This window comes from Rhodnius prolixus, unplaced genomic scaffold (genome assembly GCF_049639745.1).
Source record: "Rhodnius prolixus isolate KJV_2025 unplaced genomic scaffold, Rpr scaffold_4, whole genome shotgun sequence".
NCBI lineage: Eukaryota > Metazoa > Arthropoda > Insecta > Hemiptera > Reduviidae > Rhodnius > Rhodnius prolixus.
The window spans coordinates 50,367,909-50,382,183 of NW_027411614.1; the positions used below are offsets into that span (position 1 = coordinate 50,367,909).

At 35.5% G+C, this 14,275-nt stretch overlaps 1 protein-coding gene across 4 annotated transcripts in view; it reads right to left on the minus strand.

The window, feature by feature from the left end:
• The window catches only part of klg (klingon), a 587,603-nt gene that overhangs the window by 70,173 nt on the left and 503,155 nt on the right, over positions 1-14,275 (minus strand). For 3 of the 4 annotated variants that reach the window (XM_074132568.1, XM_074132566.1, XM_074132564.1), the window contains one exon: positions 1,867-2,026. In XM_074132568.1, the coding sequence (XP_073988669.1) occupies positions 1,867-2,026 (160 nt within the window). The remainder of the gene's footprint in view (positions 1-1,866; positions 2,027-14,275) is intronic. The other variant, XM_074132565.1, reaches the window with a different exon arrangement.

Genomic DNA, 14,275 nt, shown 5'->3' on the forward strand with positions numbered 1-14,275 from the left:
ACATCAATTAATATTAATTAATTATAGTAATGATCATCAAGAAATTAATGGTGCATCAGAGCGCTGACACCATATTATCGCGTGGTATCAACAAAATCATCACCCAAGCTCTGTTGAAAGCGCCGTCCAGGAGGAGATATTCCCCCCCCCCATAGCTGGGTAATGGTGCTAGTAATGAGGCAAGGGACCAGGTAGAACCATGATTATGATGTCGCTAATATCTAATAATTGGCTGCATTAAACTTCTTATGGCCATCGTCATATTATGCGACTGATTTCAATTACGAGTAGCAAATATAATTAAGACAAAATCAATATAATTCACTTCAATGTTACACGAGTTTTGAGATAATATTTTTTTTTTTATAAAATCTCAACAAACTGACCAATCTGACCCAGTTTTATACTTTGCTTTAATCCTGGCACTTTTAAACAACAACGGGGCAGGTGTTGGTCTAGTGGTCAAGAGGGTGGCTTTGTGTGTGGGAGATCACCGGATCGAATCCCCCGTGTATCACTAATTTTTATTTGTTAGAAAAAAATTATTTATAGTGAAGTATGAGCTTCCACCTCCACCCCACGTCCACGAAACCTAATTAGTAGTTGGACGTTAAGCCCCGCCTAAAGAAATAGGCGATTACATTATTCTCAAAAGTAACCAGGCTTTCTTTAATCAGAAAAACTTAAGAAAAAGAAGTATAATAAAAGTAATAGATCTATTTGTAATTACAAAAATTATTTTGTAATTACTTTGTAAAAATGTTGACCTCAATCCCAAATATATCAACAGCAAGAAATATGTAGAAAGATGACTTTGGCAATCAATAACTAGGGACTGTATTCTGGAAGTAAATGTATTCAAAAATTCCGTAGAGGTAAAAAAGGGGGACTTTTTATTTATTTATTTAATTTGATGAAAGATAAATATGTAAGGGAAATTTAATTAAAGAAGAAAAAAAACATCCGGTTTCCCTCAAAAATGAATAACACAAGTTCTGTAACATATCGATAGTGCTGAAGGCAGGAAGTACATCGCCACGGTCACTTAGATTTCCAAACTTGCACAAAACCAATTTCCTAACTTTCCCAGCTTTATTAATACTATACAAGCTACAGGTTTTTTCTTGTTCGTATTTTTGTTATTCGAACTGTTCACTTTTGGAAATATAAACATTAACATATCAATTCATCAAGCAATATGTTGGGCCATCAACAAAATAAGTAAATAAAATGAAAACGCAATTATTGTTTCGGAAAAGAATAAAAGAAACCCAAATTGAAATTAATAAATCATTTAATAAATACATGAAAGATTTGGAGATCCGAGGCCGATAATTTTCTCTTAACGCTGATGTTATGAAGAGAATATTTCTTCAAATTTGGACCAGCAGAGCACGTTAAGTACTTATATGTGTATATGATAAGTATAGGTATTAAAACTGTCCTACCGGACAGTTTAAGGGTTGATCGTCAAAAACTGCACGAAAAAGCGTCACGTTGAAAAACACCCAACTTTGACAATTTTTTTTCTCTTTTTCTATAAAAGATAAAATTCCCAAATTTTCTTTACAATATAGGGCAAATCCTCCTTTATAACTGTAATTTTTTTGCAACAACACAGATTAAATAGACTCCGAGAAATACGTGTCTGAAAATGGGCAAAAACGACATTTTCAGATAATGTTCTTGTTCTTACCTTTTTTTTTGTAAACAACATAGTAATATATGAGGTACACTTAAGTTAATGAGAGGTAGCACCTACACTGAAGAGGAAGCCTTAATATTTGGCCGCAGCCTAATGGAACAAGAGCTTGATAAGCATCAGCAGTTTAAGTCTAAAAAAAAAAGAAAAAGGAGCTTACTTACAGAGGACATCGAGCTGCATGTCGACGGTGACCGGATCGCCGACTCCATTGTTGGCCGTACACTGGTAGACTCCAGCCTGATGGCGGTCCACCTTCTCCAGAGTTATTGAAAACCCCTCCATAGCCTTCTCACCCGTCGGCAAGGAGTTGTCCTGAAACAACTAGTTTTCATTATTTTGTTGAATTTATTTTTTGGCATCAGCTGTTTGGCCATATTCAAGTTCATACAAGTCTATGCGTGTTATTATTTGAAATAAATTGTTCAATTCTGTGTTCGATTCAATGGCATAACCTTTACAATAGCGTGTAATAATTTTTCTTAAAATTGTTAGTTCTACTCAAAAGAATATGAAGGCGAATTTGGTCGGTTAGTGCAATATAGCAAAGAGTTTACCCATCTGACATGCGCGAGATGAACTCTCAGAACTACATAGAATCAACTGATAAGTCCAGGTAGAATTGTAAGCTCTAAAATAAAAATAAAACCTTCTGTTAAAAAACATTCAATCAAATCGGTGATTTCTTTGAGCACAGATTAAGTACAGCATAGATGGTCCAAACTGCTCCCTTCAACCAAGTCTAATTTGTTGAGCTGGATGTCCATCTAAGTTTGGACCAATCACAAATGCTGCTGTGTCTAGGGTACAGGCCAAATCTTAATTTTACCACTTCCAAAATATCTAAACATTGTAAAAATAATGCTTGTTGCTAGGCAACACCTGACATCATGCTAGCGGACTGTCGCACCCTCTTGCTAGCTGGGAATTTAGCCTTCAGTCTAAGTTAGTACTACTAAAGCGTATTTGGTTCACAAGAACTATTTTATATGAAAAAATGATACCAACGCTATTAGTCAAATTAAAATGAAAATAAAATATATTTAGATAGCACACACGAACGAAATATTTAGTAATCGTTTTAACTCCCACGTTTAAATATATAACTAAGAACTCTTAACATTAAATTATAGTAGCTTATGATTACACTCTACACCGGGAGAATATAAAATATACATCCTACGGATTCAAAAACCGGCCTAGTTGTATCTGGTAATATTTATAGACCGGTCCTCGGACAATCTTCAGCCATTTTGGCAGCCCGCGGAGACAAAACATTCGGAAATACTGTATTCTTCAGGGGTGGGGGGGGAAGAGTAAAGGACGGCCTATTTTCTGCAGACAGGCTTTACGTACGTCTATCAAGTTAAGATCCTGGACGAATACGGGATAGCTTACAAATTTCTTAAAAGAATCATTAAATAAAATTCAAGGATATGAATGTGAATCGAACTACAATATATTCAAATATGAGTATATGAATCTTATCGATTGTTCTGAGTATCGACCACGCGATCAATGTTTTAAACATCAAAGAATTATCAATTCCACGGACGGCGGTTTGTGGCTACGTATTGAAATATTTAAAAGTCAGTATTTTTGTTTAAAAAAACCACACTGTAATTTTATTCTTTTTAAAGATTATTTAATTTCTTTTCTATTTTGCAGAGAATAATTTGCTCAAAAAAAAATATGTAAGACGGTTTTTAAACAGATTTTATTATTCTGGAAATAAAATTCAATTTTATAAATAAATTAATACAAAACATTACAAAGAAATATAATATGATACATAAATAATTTAGAACAATATAATCCCTGGAAAGAATTATGTCACCGTCACTGAACACTATGAAAACACCCTAACGAACTATGTAATGTAAACACTCCAAAGTGACGATTAACCTTCCCAGACTGTAACCTAACATTCAGGTTGTGTAGAGTTGTCGTCAGCACCCTCTTGGTGGCACTTTTACAAATATATATATCCTTTTTAGAATTGTTGAGAGAATACTTATCTTAGAAGAAAAACTAAAGTAACTAATCTAATTGGGGATCCATGCGATTTACTCGGGGATAAATTACATTTACTACAGGATAAAAGTTTTGAAGGATGCAGAAACACTCCTTAATATGGATTTCCTTGAAAATAATTTACAAACCAAAACGATATATTTCCAACTACAAGATGTAAAAACACATCACTGATTGAAATGTAACGTGGAATTTTAAACCCAGCTAGAAATTTTCACAACTTTAATATCATTTCTAAGTAACCATTCTCCTTAAAGGTACAGCTATACGCAATTTATAAAACTCCTAAATGTCTTCAGAATTTCTGAAAGCTTGAAAGTGAGATATTACGAAGAGAAATTAAAAGTGTAATGTTAAATTCCATTTTCCTGTTTCGCCTAACCTGCAGTTCACATGAAGTTTATATATTTCCGCTAAAGCAAAATGTCGCCTTGTTGGGAAATGTGATATATTGCGTAGGATCGTTAAAGACCAACTTCCTGTCCTTTCAACTCTAAAAAAGTTTACACATATTTGTGGATGTAATGATGTAGTTTTGACTTACGCCAAATTTCAGACTTCAGAATATTTCTTAAGTGAGACAATGTGTCTCAAAATACAAAGCGTGTTATTTAGAATCGTTAAATTTTTAAGCTTCCTTTTCTCACTGCTACCAAAATATTCCACAAAATTATTATTTCTTTCATTTGTAGAACTATTGGTTTTCTGCAATTCAGTTGAATTCCATATAGAGTACTGAATATCAAAATGCAAGATATCTCTTTGCAAAACTAGAGCATTGTTAAATTACCATATATGGTCTACGATATTTCTATTGCTACAGGTAGTAATCAATTGCGTAAAATTTCATTTTTGAATCTTTGGTTCCGAAATACCACTCGAAGTCACAGTTCTCTCCAAATTTCTCGGGCAATCTAAAATGCTGTATGTTACACTTGAAAGTTATTGGCAATAGAGGAAGCCGTGTTATTTATTTTTTACCGAGAAATTTTTAAAGAACATTGAACTTACAAACAAATTAACGACACCATGAACAGCGTCTGAATCACAACTTATATTTATTTTTTATATTACTTTTCCTAGAGATAAACTACTACGGTACTTTGTACAAGTTAGTGGAATAAATATTCTTTATTCTTTAGTTTTAGAATTGTTTTGAGGCAAAGAGAGAGAGACCGAGAGAGTTAGGCAGAGTGAGTGAGAGGGAAGATGACAAAACTGTTTCCTCTAAAAGGAAAAACAAAATGGAGAAACATAATGAATAGTTGGAAAAGCTATTCCTGTTTCCTGTTTAGGTATTTTTTATTTTCACAATTTCTATTTTCCACATAACCGGCTCTCGTCAAACCTCGGCGGACGTAATATCCATTTGTTCTGGCTTTATTCTTTATTTAGCGTTTTCCTTTGAGTCTCTGTCTGCATTCCATTCCACTTGGGACACATGGCTAAATTCTGGCTTTTTTAGCTACGAAATAAATTGAACCCAGTTTTTTTTTTATCTGAAATTCATGTTTGCCTGGCATTCATATAATTGTCCTTTTGTTATCATTATTAATAATAAAGTGAACAGACTGTGTAATTATAATTATAATAAAATCTCACCCGACTGTCTCTTACTTCTCAAAGTTAGCTTTTTGTAATGGTAAGGTTATTACCTCCAAACTATGGCTGCAATGATTAATGCCCGGCTCAGCCAAGTGGAGAAGGGGTGGGGCTGCTTGACGGAAAACAATAAAATGGATAATTTTTTTTAAAATTTATTTATTAATTTAAAACCTGTACATATACATCTAGTAAATGTGATCTTCATTTAGTTATGCACAGATTGTAGGCTGAATCCTGGAGGATCCAGCGCCACAATCGGGAAGGCATGCTGAGAGGGGCCACCAACCAATGCTGGAGCTCTCTACAGGTTGGAAGGAAGTTTAGGAAATTGGTAAAAGGTCGCGGGGCCAACGTCTTTTCAGGCGTCGTGGAGGTCTGTCAGCAGGATGGGTTGTTGTGGATAAGGCTTGTGCTGTTGGGATTAGGAAGTATGGTTAGGCTATTATGGAAATTAAGGAAGCCGAGAATGGATTAGGTCATTGATAAAAGGGATATTGAGGTCTTGTATGGAGCGTTAAATTGGATACATAATAAGGAGCGTTGACGATATGCCGAAGGACTTTAGATTGAAAGGATTGGATTCTTTGGATGTTGGAAGGTTTCCACAGCTCAGCTTCGTAGTGTCTTGTTCCGCAAAGATAAATAAAGAAACTTTTAAGGACCAAAAAAGGAATAAATCAGGATAACTAAGCAAACGGTTGAGCGCCACGCTGTTAAAAAAAGAACAAAGGTAAAATGAAATATTGTTAACAGCGAACCACCATTAAGCTAAAGCCAACATACGAAAAGTAAAACAAATTATTTATTAGTACCAATATAGGAACATACAAAACGAAAGAATCAATTCAATTAAACAAGTCAATCGAGAAAAGCAAAAATAAAATACCAACAAAACAAATGAGAAAGAGGGAGTGGGAGTGGCTAACAATAAAATACAAAATTCTTAACCTAAAAACTATGCCACACAAACTATTCCCATCTTATTTTGGTCCAATTGCGGACGCATGAGATGATAATCTCTGATAGGATAGTACCTGAACGGTTTCCTCTTTCTAGGAAACCTGGTGAAAATTTTGCCAGTTCTTAAGGGGCCTCCACGAGGTCGGCGATATCCCTAAATCCCAGTCGGGGGTAAGCTACTTGGATATCCTCTCTTCAAGTAGTTTTTAATGGCAGGGTTATACAGTAGACTCTCAGAAATCCGGACGTTTGTGGCAGACGTTTATGGCGAACAATTATGACAATACTGTACAGTAATACTGTAATTAACAGCGAAAGAACATTTTCCTTTTCAACTTTATTTTCTTAGTTTTTAAACTCCCCTCCATCGATTTCCTTGAACTGCCTCGTCAATGTTACTGAAACACAGAGCGCCCGACGATACAAACTACTGTACATAACATTTGTATAATGCGGGCTATTTGCGTGCAATGCGTATTATGTTACCTTATATCAAATGGAACCTTTTGTCGTTTGTTTTTTTTTTATTTGCAAGAAATTTAATTTTTTTTAATTCAAGATCATCGATCCGAACTACGGAGAGTGCGGACTAGGCCGATCCGGATTTCTGAGAGTCTACTGTATTTGCCTATCTTCCGTCGGTGAAGCAATAAACATCCGTCTTACAGCTGTAAGTGGTATCAGTCCTTATTGGTAGAGCGACACTCGAACACTACTGCTTATCCCTCCTCTGTCGCCGCGCACTCTATTTCCTTTTCCAAAAAATCAAATTTGATTTTCCCCCCACGACATGTCGCGGCTTTCGGCAGTCCTCAAAGAACTCTATTCACTAAATATTCTTATATAAAATAAACAATCATCCTCTCCTCTCTCTCTACTTTACCGCCCTTCTAACCATTACTACATTTAAACCTTTCTTTTGTAAAGTTTTCTATTTTGACACACAAATACAATAAAATAAATCATACATCATTACTATTTATATTTCCCGAACTAAATTCGGGTAATAACGTTCTACGTGTTTAGTATTTCCTGTGAACGTTTAAAAGGGTTTAAGTGGTAAAAAAAACCCTTAAAACACCACACACGTGGTGATCTAAAGAACATTCATCGTTTGCTACATAACATTTCAATTACAAGTGTGCACATTGTTCAACTATTGCAAGGACAGAAGGCTCTAGTTAATGATCTACTTCCGCCTAGCAAAGGAAAATGATCTGACGAATTATGTATTATATATTTGTAATCAATTAAAACTCTATACTTTTCAAAGGATAAGAATTAATTTTTGCATTTTAACTAAAAAGAAAATAACCAAAAATCATATGTTTTCTGAAGCACACGTAAATATGGTGTTTTATAACCTTTAGAACTAGGTTCACCTTTACAGTGAAAATAGATTTCCAATTTCTAATAAAGTTTAACTATTAATTCAGCCTAATTAATAATAGAATACCAAATTTCTATGATAGTTGTGCTACTGTTTCTAATATTGTTGCTGATACTGGTAATATTATACTTTAGCACGTTATACTTGGCTATTAAGTGTCATTTAAGTATGGTACCATGATATTTGTTCGAAACCATAAAGAGGATCGGGGTTTGATGGTGAACCCAGGGCGTCATGTGAAAACTGATGTGATTAGGAAGAATCAAACCATTTTTTATTCAAACAGACGAACTGGAATTTGAAGAAAAATTAGTAAAGTTCTGTTTGCACGTTTTGTGATAGAATAATATAAAAAGTAAAACTGTGATAATTAAAATATGTTTTTGGTTTTTTTTTAAAGATGTGTTGTCGATGTTTTTGGTTGTGATCCGGCGGCACGTGATATTTTAGTAGGAAAAACGGCTGTGAACGACAATGATTAGCCCATTACACGGTTTTGGCACTCACCGTTACGGTAGAAAGAATAGTGTATTCGCTGTAAATGGATCTGCTGCGATTTATTAGTAGTCTGTAATCTGGGAATTCTTGAAGAAGGAAGATATCTGTGTAAGTTTCAAGGCTATTGAGACTTGTCTAGGAGACAAGGAGTATGAATCTTCTTTCTCGATTCATGTTTATTAGTCTTCAACGGAAGGTCTACAGCCATTATGACCAGTCAGGCGTATTGACAAATGTACCTCGCAGGAAGGGTAAGTATATCAACGGAAGTATGGAGTGGTTGGTTTTTACAGTGTGTTTCCATTATTATTTTTATTTTATTTTAGGAAGGCTCTGGAGGAGAAATATTTAAAAGATATCTCTCTAATGTGTCAGTTCAGGGATTAGTGCAGTTCTACCATCTTCATAACAATAGAGTGTGTTACTAAAATTTAATTTTGGAAGAAAATAAGCCAGACCTTTGCAAGAGAAGTTCATCAGCTCGATCACACCTTATTTTTGATTCTAATTTAATTCTATTCTTATTTTTTACAATCACATTTATATTTCTAGTAGGGTGGAAGACTTCCGCTCTGTGTTACAGATAACGGATGACAAATTAATATCAGAGAATAAAACCAGTCGGTTGCTTTAATTATTTTGTATATTTGTATGTCAGTATTGGTTGCTTTGTTTACAATGTATTATTACAGTTGAATTGTGTATAGCAGTGACAGACTGACAGACATGTGATTAAATATCTGTCCTGCACGCTACCTACACTTATAATGATTGCAGTCTTCTTTTTTTTTTATTATCATTAAACTCAACATCACGAGGTATATTCCATTAGATTGGATCAAAGAATGAAGCAGCGATGATCTCATTACTATGGAGCAAGAGGAACTAGCTGTAGGTGCCGCGAATTCTGGATTTCCTGTGAGTAAAAATCCAAACCCACGTTAATATCCGGCGAATAAACGCAGAGATGCAGTGGCCCAATTCTTTGGATTTCCAAAACAAAATCTCTAACAGCAGGATTCCTCTTGCCCTTCAGTCAAGACGTAGTCGCAGGATCTTGGCTCCCTTGCATGTGTTTACCCAAACAATTACACTTTATACATAAAAATCTATATGGTGACAGTATGTATGAAACTCTGGCTTTTTAGCCAATCCGCAACCAGAAACTAGAATTCTCCAACCCAATCAGCCACTCTAGCTACTACCCCCTTCTTTAGCTGCCCCTCCTTTAGTTCGCAAAAGGTTTTGACTTTACGTCTACACCCCATATAAATCTAATCTGCCATCTACTTTCTATTTTAAACACATTCTCTACGTCAGAAGTCTTGACCGTAAGGTATGTATATTACTTTAACTTAAGTTTTTATTGCTAAGGAGTCTTTACTGCCGAATAGTTTAAAAAGTATATTTTTATTATTAAAACAAAAAGAGTTCTATAGCGATCCAAACTGGGAGAATGGCTGCAATAAAACTGGTCGAGAGAAGTAATAAAAACTTTTATTAAACTACATCATGCAAAAATTTCAGTGCTCAACTTGTCTATTGAAAATCATGAAATTCAAATTGGAAATATGAAAACTTTTATATTGAGTAAAACTACGTCATACAGGAAAATAAATTTACTAAATGCATAATTTCTAAGCAAACAATGTAACCTAGTTTATTTTTCTCTATAATAAAAAGTATTCAGGTGAAAGAACAATGGCGCCAAAAATCAATGTTCCTGTACAAAAATTTCGCTCAAGCACTTCCGGTGGAATTATATTCTTCCAATAAGGAATTTAGCCATGCCATTTAATGTCAGAATCGTTTCCTATTAGAAATTAGAAAGGTCCAGTTCGCACACCTTTTTTTTGTAATCGTCATGGAAACAAGGCGATTCCTTTAATCTGCTCAAAATTATTCACTTTCAAGGTATTACCGTTAATAATCCTAGTTGGAAGATTATAAGTAAAAAAAAAGTAAAGTAATCGCCTATTGTTCATTCTTTTTGGTGACTGATTCATAGTTTCAATAGGATGAAAAAATAATTGCCATTTCAGTCGTGATACATTTATTCTGCCGAGCTTTCGACCTAGGGGACTAGGTCATCTTCAGGGCTGTGGAACATATTTACAGATGGTTAACAATGATTCTATTAAAATAATAATATAATATGTATAATATAATGAAATTTACAAAACTAGGTAAATAATTTTTGTAAATTTCGTTATATTATACATATTATATTATTATTTTAATAGAATCATTGTTAACAATCTGTAAACAAGTTCCACAGTCCTGAAGATGACCTAGTCCCTAGGTCGAAAGCTCGGCAAAATAAATTTTACTCGACTGAAATGGCAATTATTTTTTCAATCCTATTGTAAGCGCCTATTTTTTTCAGGCAGGGCTTAACGTCCAACTACCAATTAGGTATCGTGGACGGAGGCGACTAGCAAACACACTTTACTATAAATTTCTTTTTATTAACCATTAAATAAAATCCAAGATCGGGGAATCGAACCCAGTACCACAATACATATTAGCTTTACTGGTATCGCCTCTAACCGCTCGGCTACCGTGTCGTCTGATTAGTAGTATGTTCGTTGTTCTTTTCTTGACAGTAACCACCGGGAGTTGATGAGAATAAGGTTCAGCTTGTTAGGCTGGTTACCCTGTTTTGGAAACTTTGAACAGAGGACATTGTTGTGAGGTCTTACTTTCTTCAACAAAATCATTTTGGTACACAATAAACAAGTCTATATCCTTCTCTAATATCGATTCTTAATATCAATTTACATACATTGAGGTATTGAAGAAAAACTCGAGTGAATGTTATACCAGTTTTTCGTTCAAAAAAAAACCTGTACAAATCATTAGGGAAGTTCTTCTTTATAGAATGGAAATTGTTTTTCCAACTTTAACTAATTTTCCCGTAGAAAAGAATAAAGAATTGTTTCCATAAATTAAGGCGGTAACAATAAAACAACGCCCTCCGTAATGAATTAGCCAATAAGGTCCTCAACTTTATTGCCCCAATATAGGGGCTTAATTAAATATCCCATATTTGTAAATATCAGTTACTAATTGGTGTCTTCTTTCAAAACTTTGTAATCTTCATCCAAGGATTTTATTTCCATTTATTTCCGCTTTATAACTTTTCTGCGTGCTTCCTGTAACGTCACCAATTAATGAATAGAAAATTCATTTAATAAAATAAAAATCAACTGGACCTAACATCTAGAAGTGGAGGGCAGGCTCCTACTCTCTGTTTCTCTCATCATTCACTGTCCGGATCCATCAGGCTTCCATCATTTCCGGAACACGAAGAAGGTGGCAGCAACTAGTTGGATTACATGAAATAAAACTAATAACAACTGGAAAACTCAGTGGTTGTCCAAATAGAAGCAGAGACTTATAAAGAAGGGGGTTCCGGACAGCTATTTGGTGACGATTCCGGGCTACGGATCTGATGCGGCAACATTGCTGCTTTATGCGCTGTAAAGTATAAGAATCTATTGTTTTGAGCATTAGTTTGTTGCTGGTGGAGGACAGCTTTCTTTAGAAGTGTCGGATCTAAGAATAGGAGACCCTCTAGACTTAGCTTATTAAAGTAAAAAGTTAAGTAATCGCCTATTTTTTCAGGCGGGGCTTAACGTCCCTTCTACCAATTAGGTGTCGTGGACGGAGGCGACTAGCAAACATACTTTACTGCAAATTTCTTTTATTAACCATTAAATAAAATCCGAGGCCTAAAGACCAGGAATCGAACCCAGTACCACAATGCACATTAGCTTTGCAGGTCTCGCCTCTTAACCGTGGCGCCTACTTAGCTTACTATTCAGCTGATATAACCTCCATTATTTTTTTGTGAACCACATCTGAACAGTGAGTGCGTTTATAGAAACAGAGCCTTTAACGTTCTATTTAAGTAATTTTGAGAGAATTTTGTGACGTCGAAGGAATTACACGCTTTTACCTCTTCTATACAATCACGCTAATGCTCTAGTATTTTAAACCGGAAACCGGATATGAAGACCTCTCCATACGCATAATGGTTTTTATGAACAGGTTTATACTTCTAACTCAAAGTGCAGAAATCTCATATTTCTTTTACATACCAGCAGGGCTACAGTAATGTGTTAATCGATCAACTATATCAACTGCCTCTAAACTGAATCGATTTTTTTTTATTTTATTTTCTCAAAAGCAGCAAAAGTTTCAAAAGGATTTGAATTGTGCTTTGATTATATTTTGTGAGAATTAAACAGTTGCTGCAAATTTAGAATTTAGAGAAAGTCTCTTGAGCTAATTGGACGATTTCTTTTACCCGCAGCTTTGGAACATCGGATTGAGCCCAGAAAAATCGGTTTATTTTTGGGCATCAGAATTGAAGCTTCCAACCATGAAAATTCGTTGTATGTAGAAATCCTTAAGGGATTTTAGCAAAAGAAAATAGGGTTAGTTTTAGCCACACTTTTGTTTTGAAGATGGTAAAATGAAGTCCCTCGAATTTCTGGTAAAACGAAGCCACGTTTTAATAGTAGTAGAGCATCGTTCATACAACAAAAGGGAACAATTCAACTTTGTACGAGGATTAAACGTCAAAAGGAAACGAACAGGTTTTGCGACGTATTAATATTATGCAAACAATGGTGAAAAGTGTCGATGCATTCGTGTGTGAGTTCGGGTGCAGTTGCATTGGAAATCAACAGAATGTTTTGCATCCTATAATGGGAGATGCAAAGAATAATATGAATGGAAATTCCGACGGATAATGTATGCATTAGATATGGTCGCTGAGAGAGAAGGAGGAAGTTGATGTCTTCTGCGCGAGGTCTGTGCAGGGCAAATGTGGGCGGACACCTAAACATGACCTTTCATACGGCAAAGATTCGAAATTTTCACATCACTGAGATCAATTTCCCCTTTCCAACTGATTGTGTCTACCGCAGTGACAATTCCCTCTTTCGGCATTTCCCTTCCAGCCGAGAAAGGCAGAAAACTCCCTCCAGGGAGGGTCCATTGAGCTTCTTTCCAGTCGCGGCACTATGTCCCACCATAAATCAAACTAAAAATCACCAAACGAACAAAGGGCAGCCGCTGAAAATAGAATCCTCCATCGCAGTACTGGACCAAAAAAACATTTATTAAGAGCCAAACTTGCTGACTGGCTGACCAACGGTTCAATAAACCGCTTCCACGTCCGGTAACGAGCACTTGGGCCAAATGAACGAGCTATTATTAGCAATCTCTACTATTTCCTCAGCTACAATGTGCCTGTTTTGTAGCTATTTGTGGGCCAAAAAGCACATATTTTATTGAGCCTCAGCGAAGTCCTGCATGTGCCATCCGATGCGTAAAGAAATCGTCTTCACATCCGGTATGGGTATTCTTTTACAGAAATGAAACAACGAATATCCGGTGTAAACACTCGCACGACTTCCTCTTACAGCAATTCTTGAAGTTCTAACTTAAACAAATTCACACTGGAACTGTTTATTAGATAGATAGATTAAACTAGGGCGGCCTCAAGGCCTACGCCACTGCGACCCTTTTGGATCTATTGTGGCTCCCCTCACTCTAAAGCTCACCCTCCTGATCTGTCCTTTTAATCAGACTCTTAATGCTGGAGAGCGGCTCTTGGGTAAAGCTCACAGGCCTTGGATTTTTCCTCCCCGAGAAGTAACATCCTTAGCCAGGAACTGTTTATTACTTTCGTATCAAAATATTCCGCTTAAATAGATCTATAATTTTTATTTGAACCGCTTAAAAAAAGAAAAATCGATTAAGGGCACATTTAGATGGGGGGGGGCACCAATTTCAGAGTAATTTAAGTATGTAATCAAAACTCCAAAATTGAAGTCATCCAGCTCGCTAAAAACACCAGCTTACTGAATAGAATTTTAGTTAGAGCAAATTCTACGTTTCAAAAAATTTTAATACGAAAACGGCGGTAAGAGGAAGTGGTGTGGTGGTCACACCGGATGTATTTATTTAGCAGTTACTTAGACAATCTACGTAAACCTAATCATGACGTCATGCATCCAAATGATGGAGCACATGTTACGTTGTTAAAGTAAAACCCTTCATTTAGTGGAAGA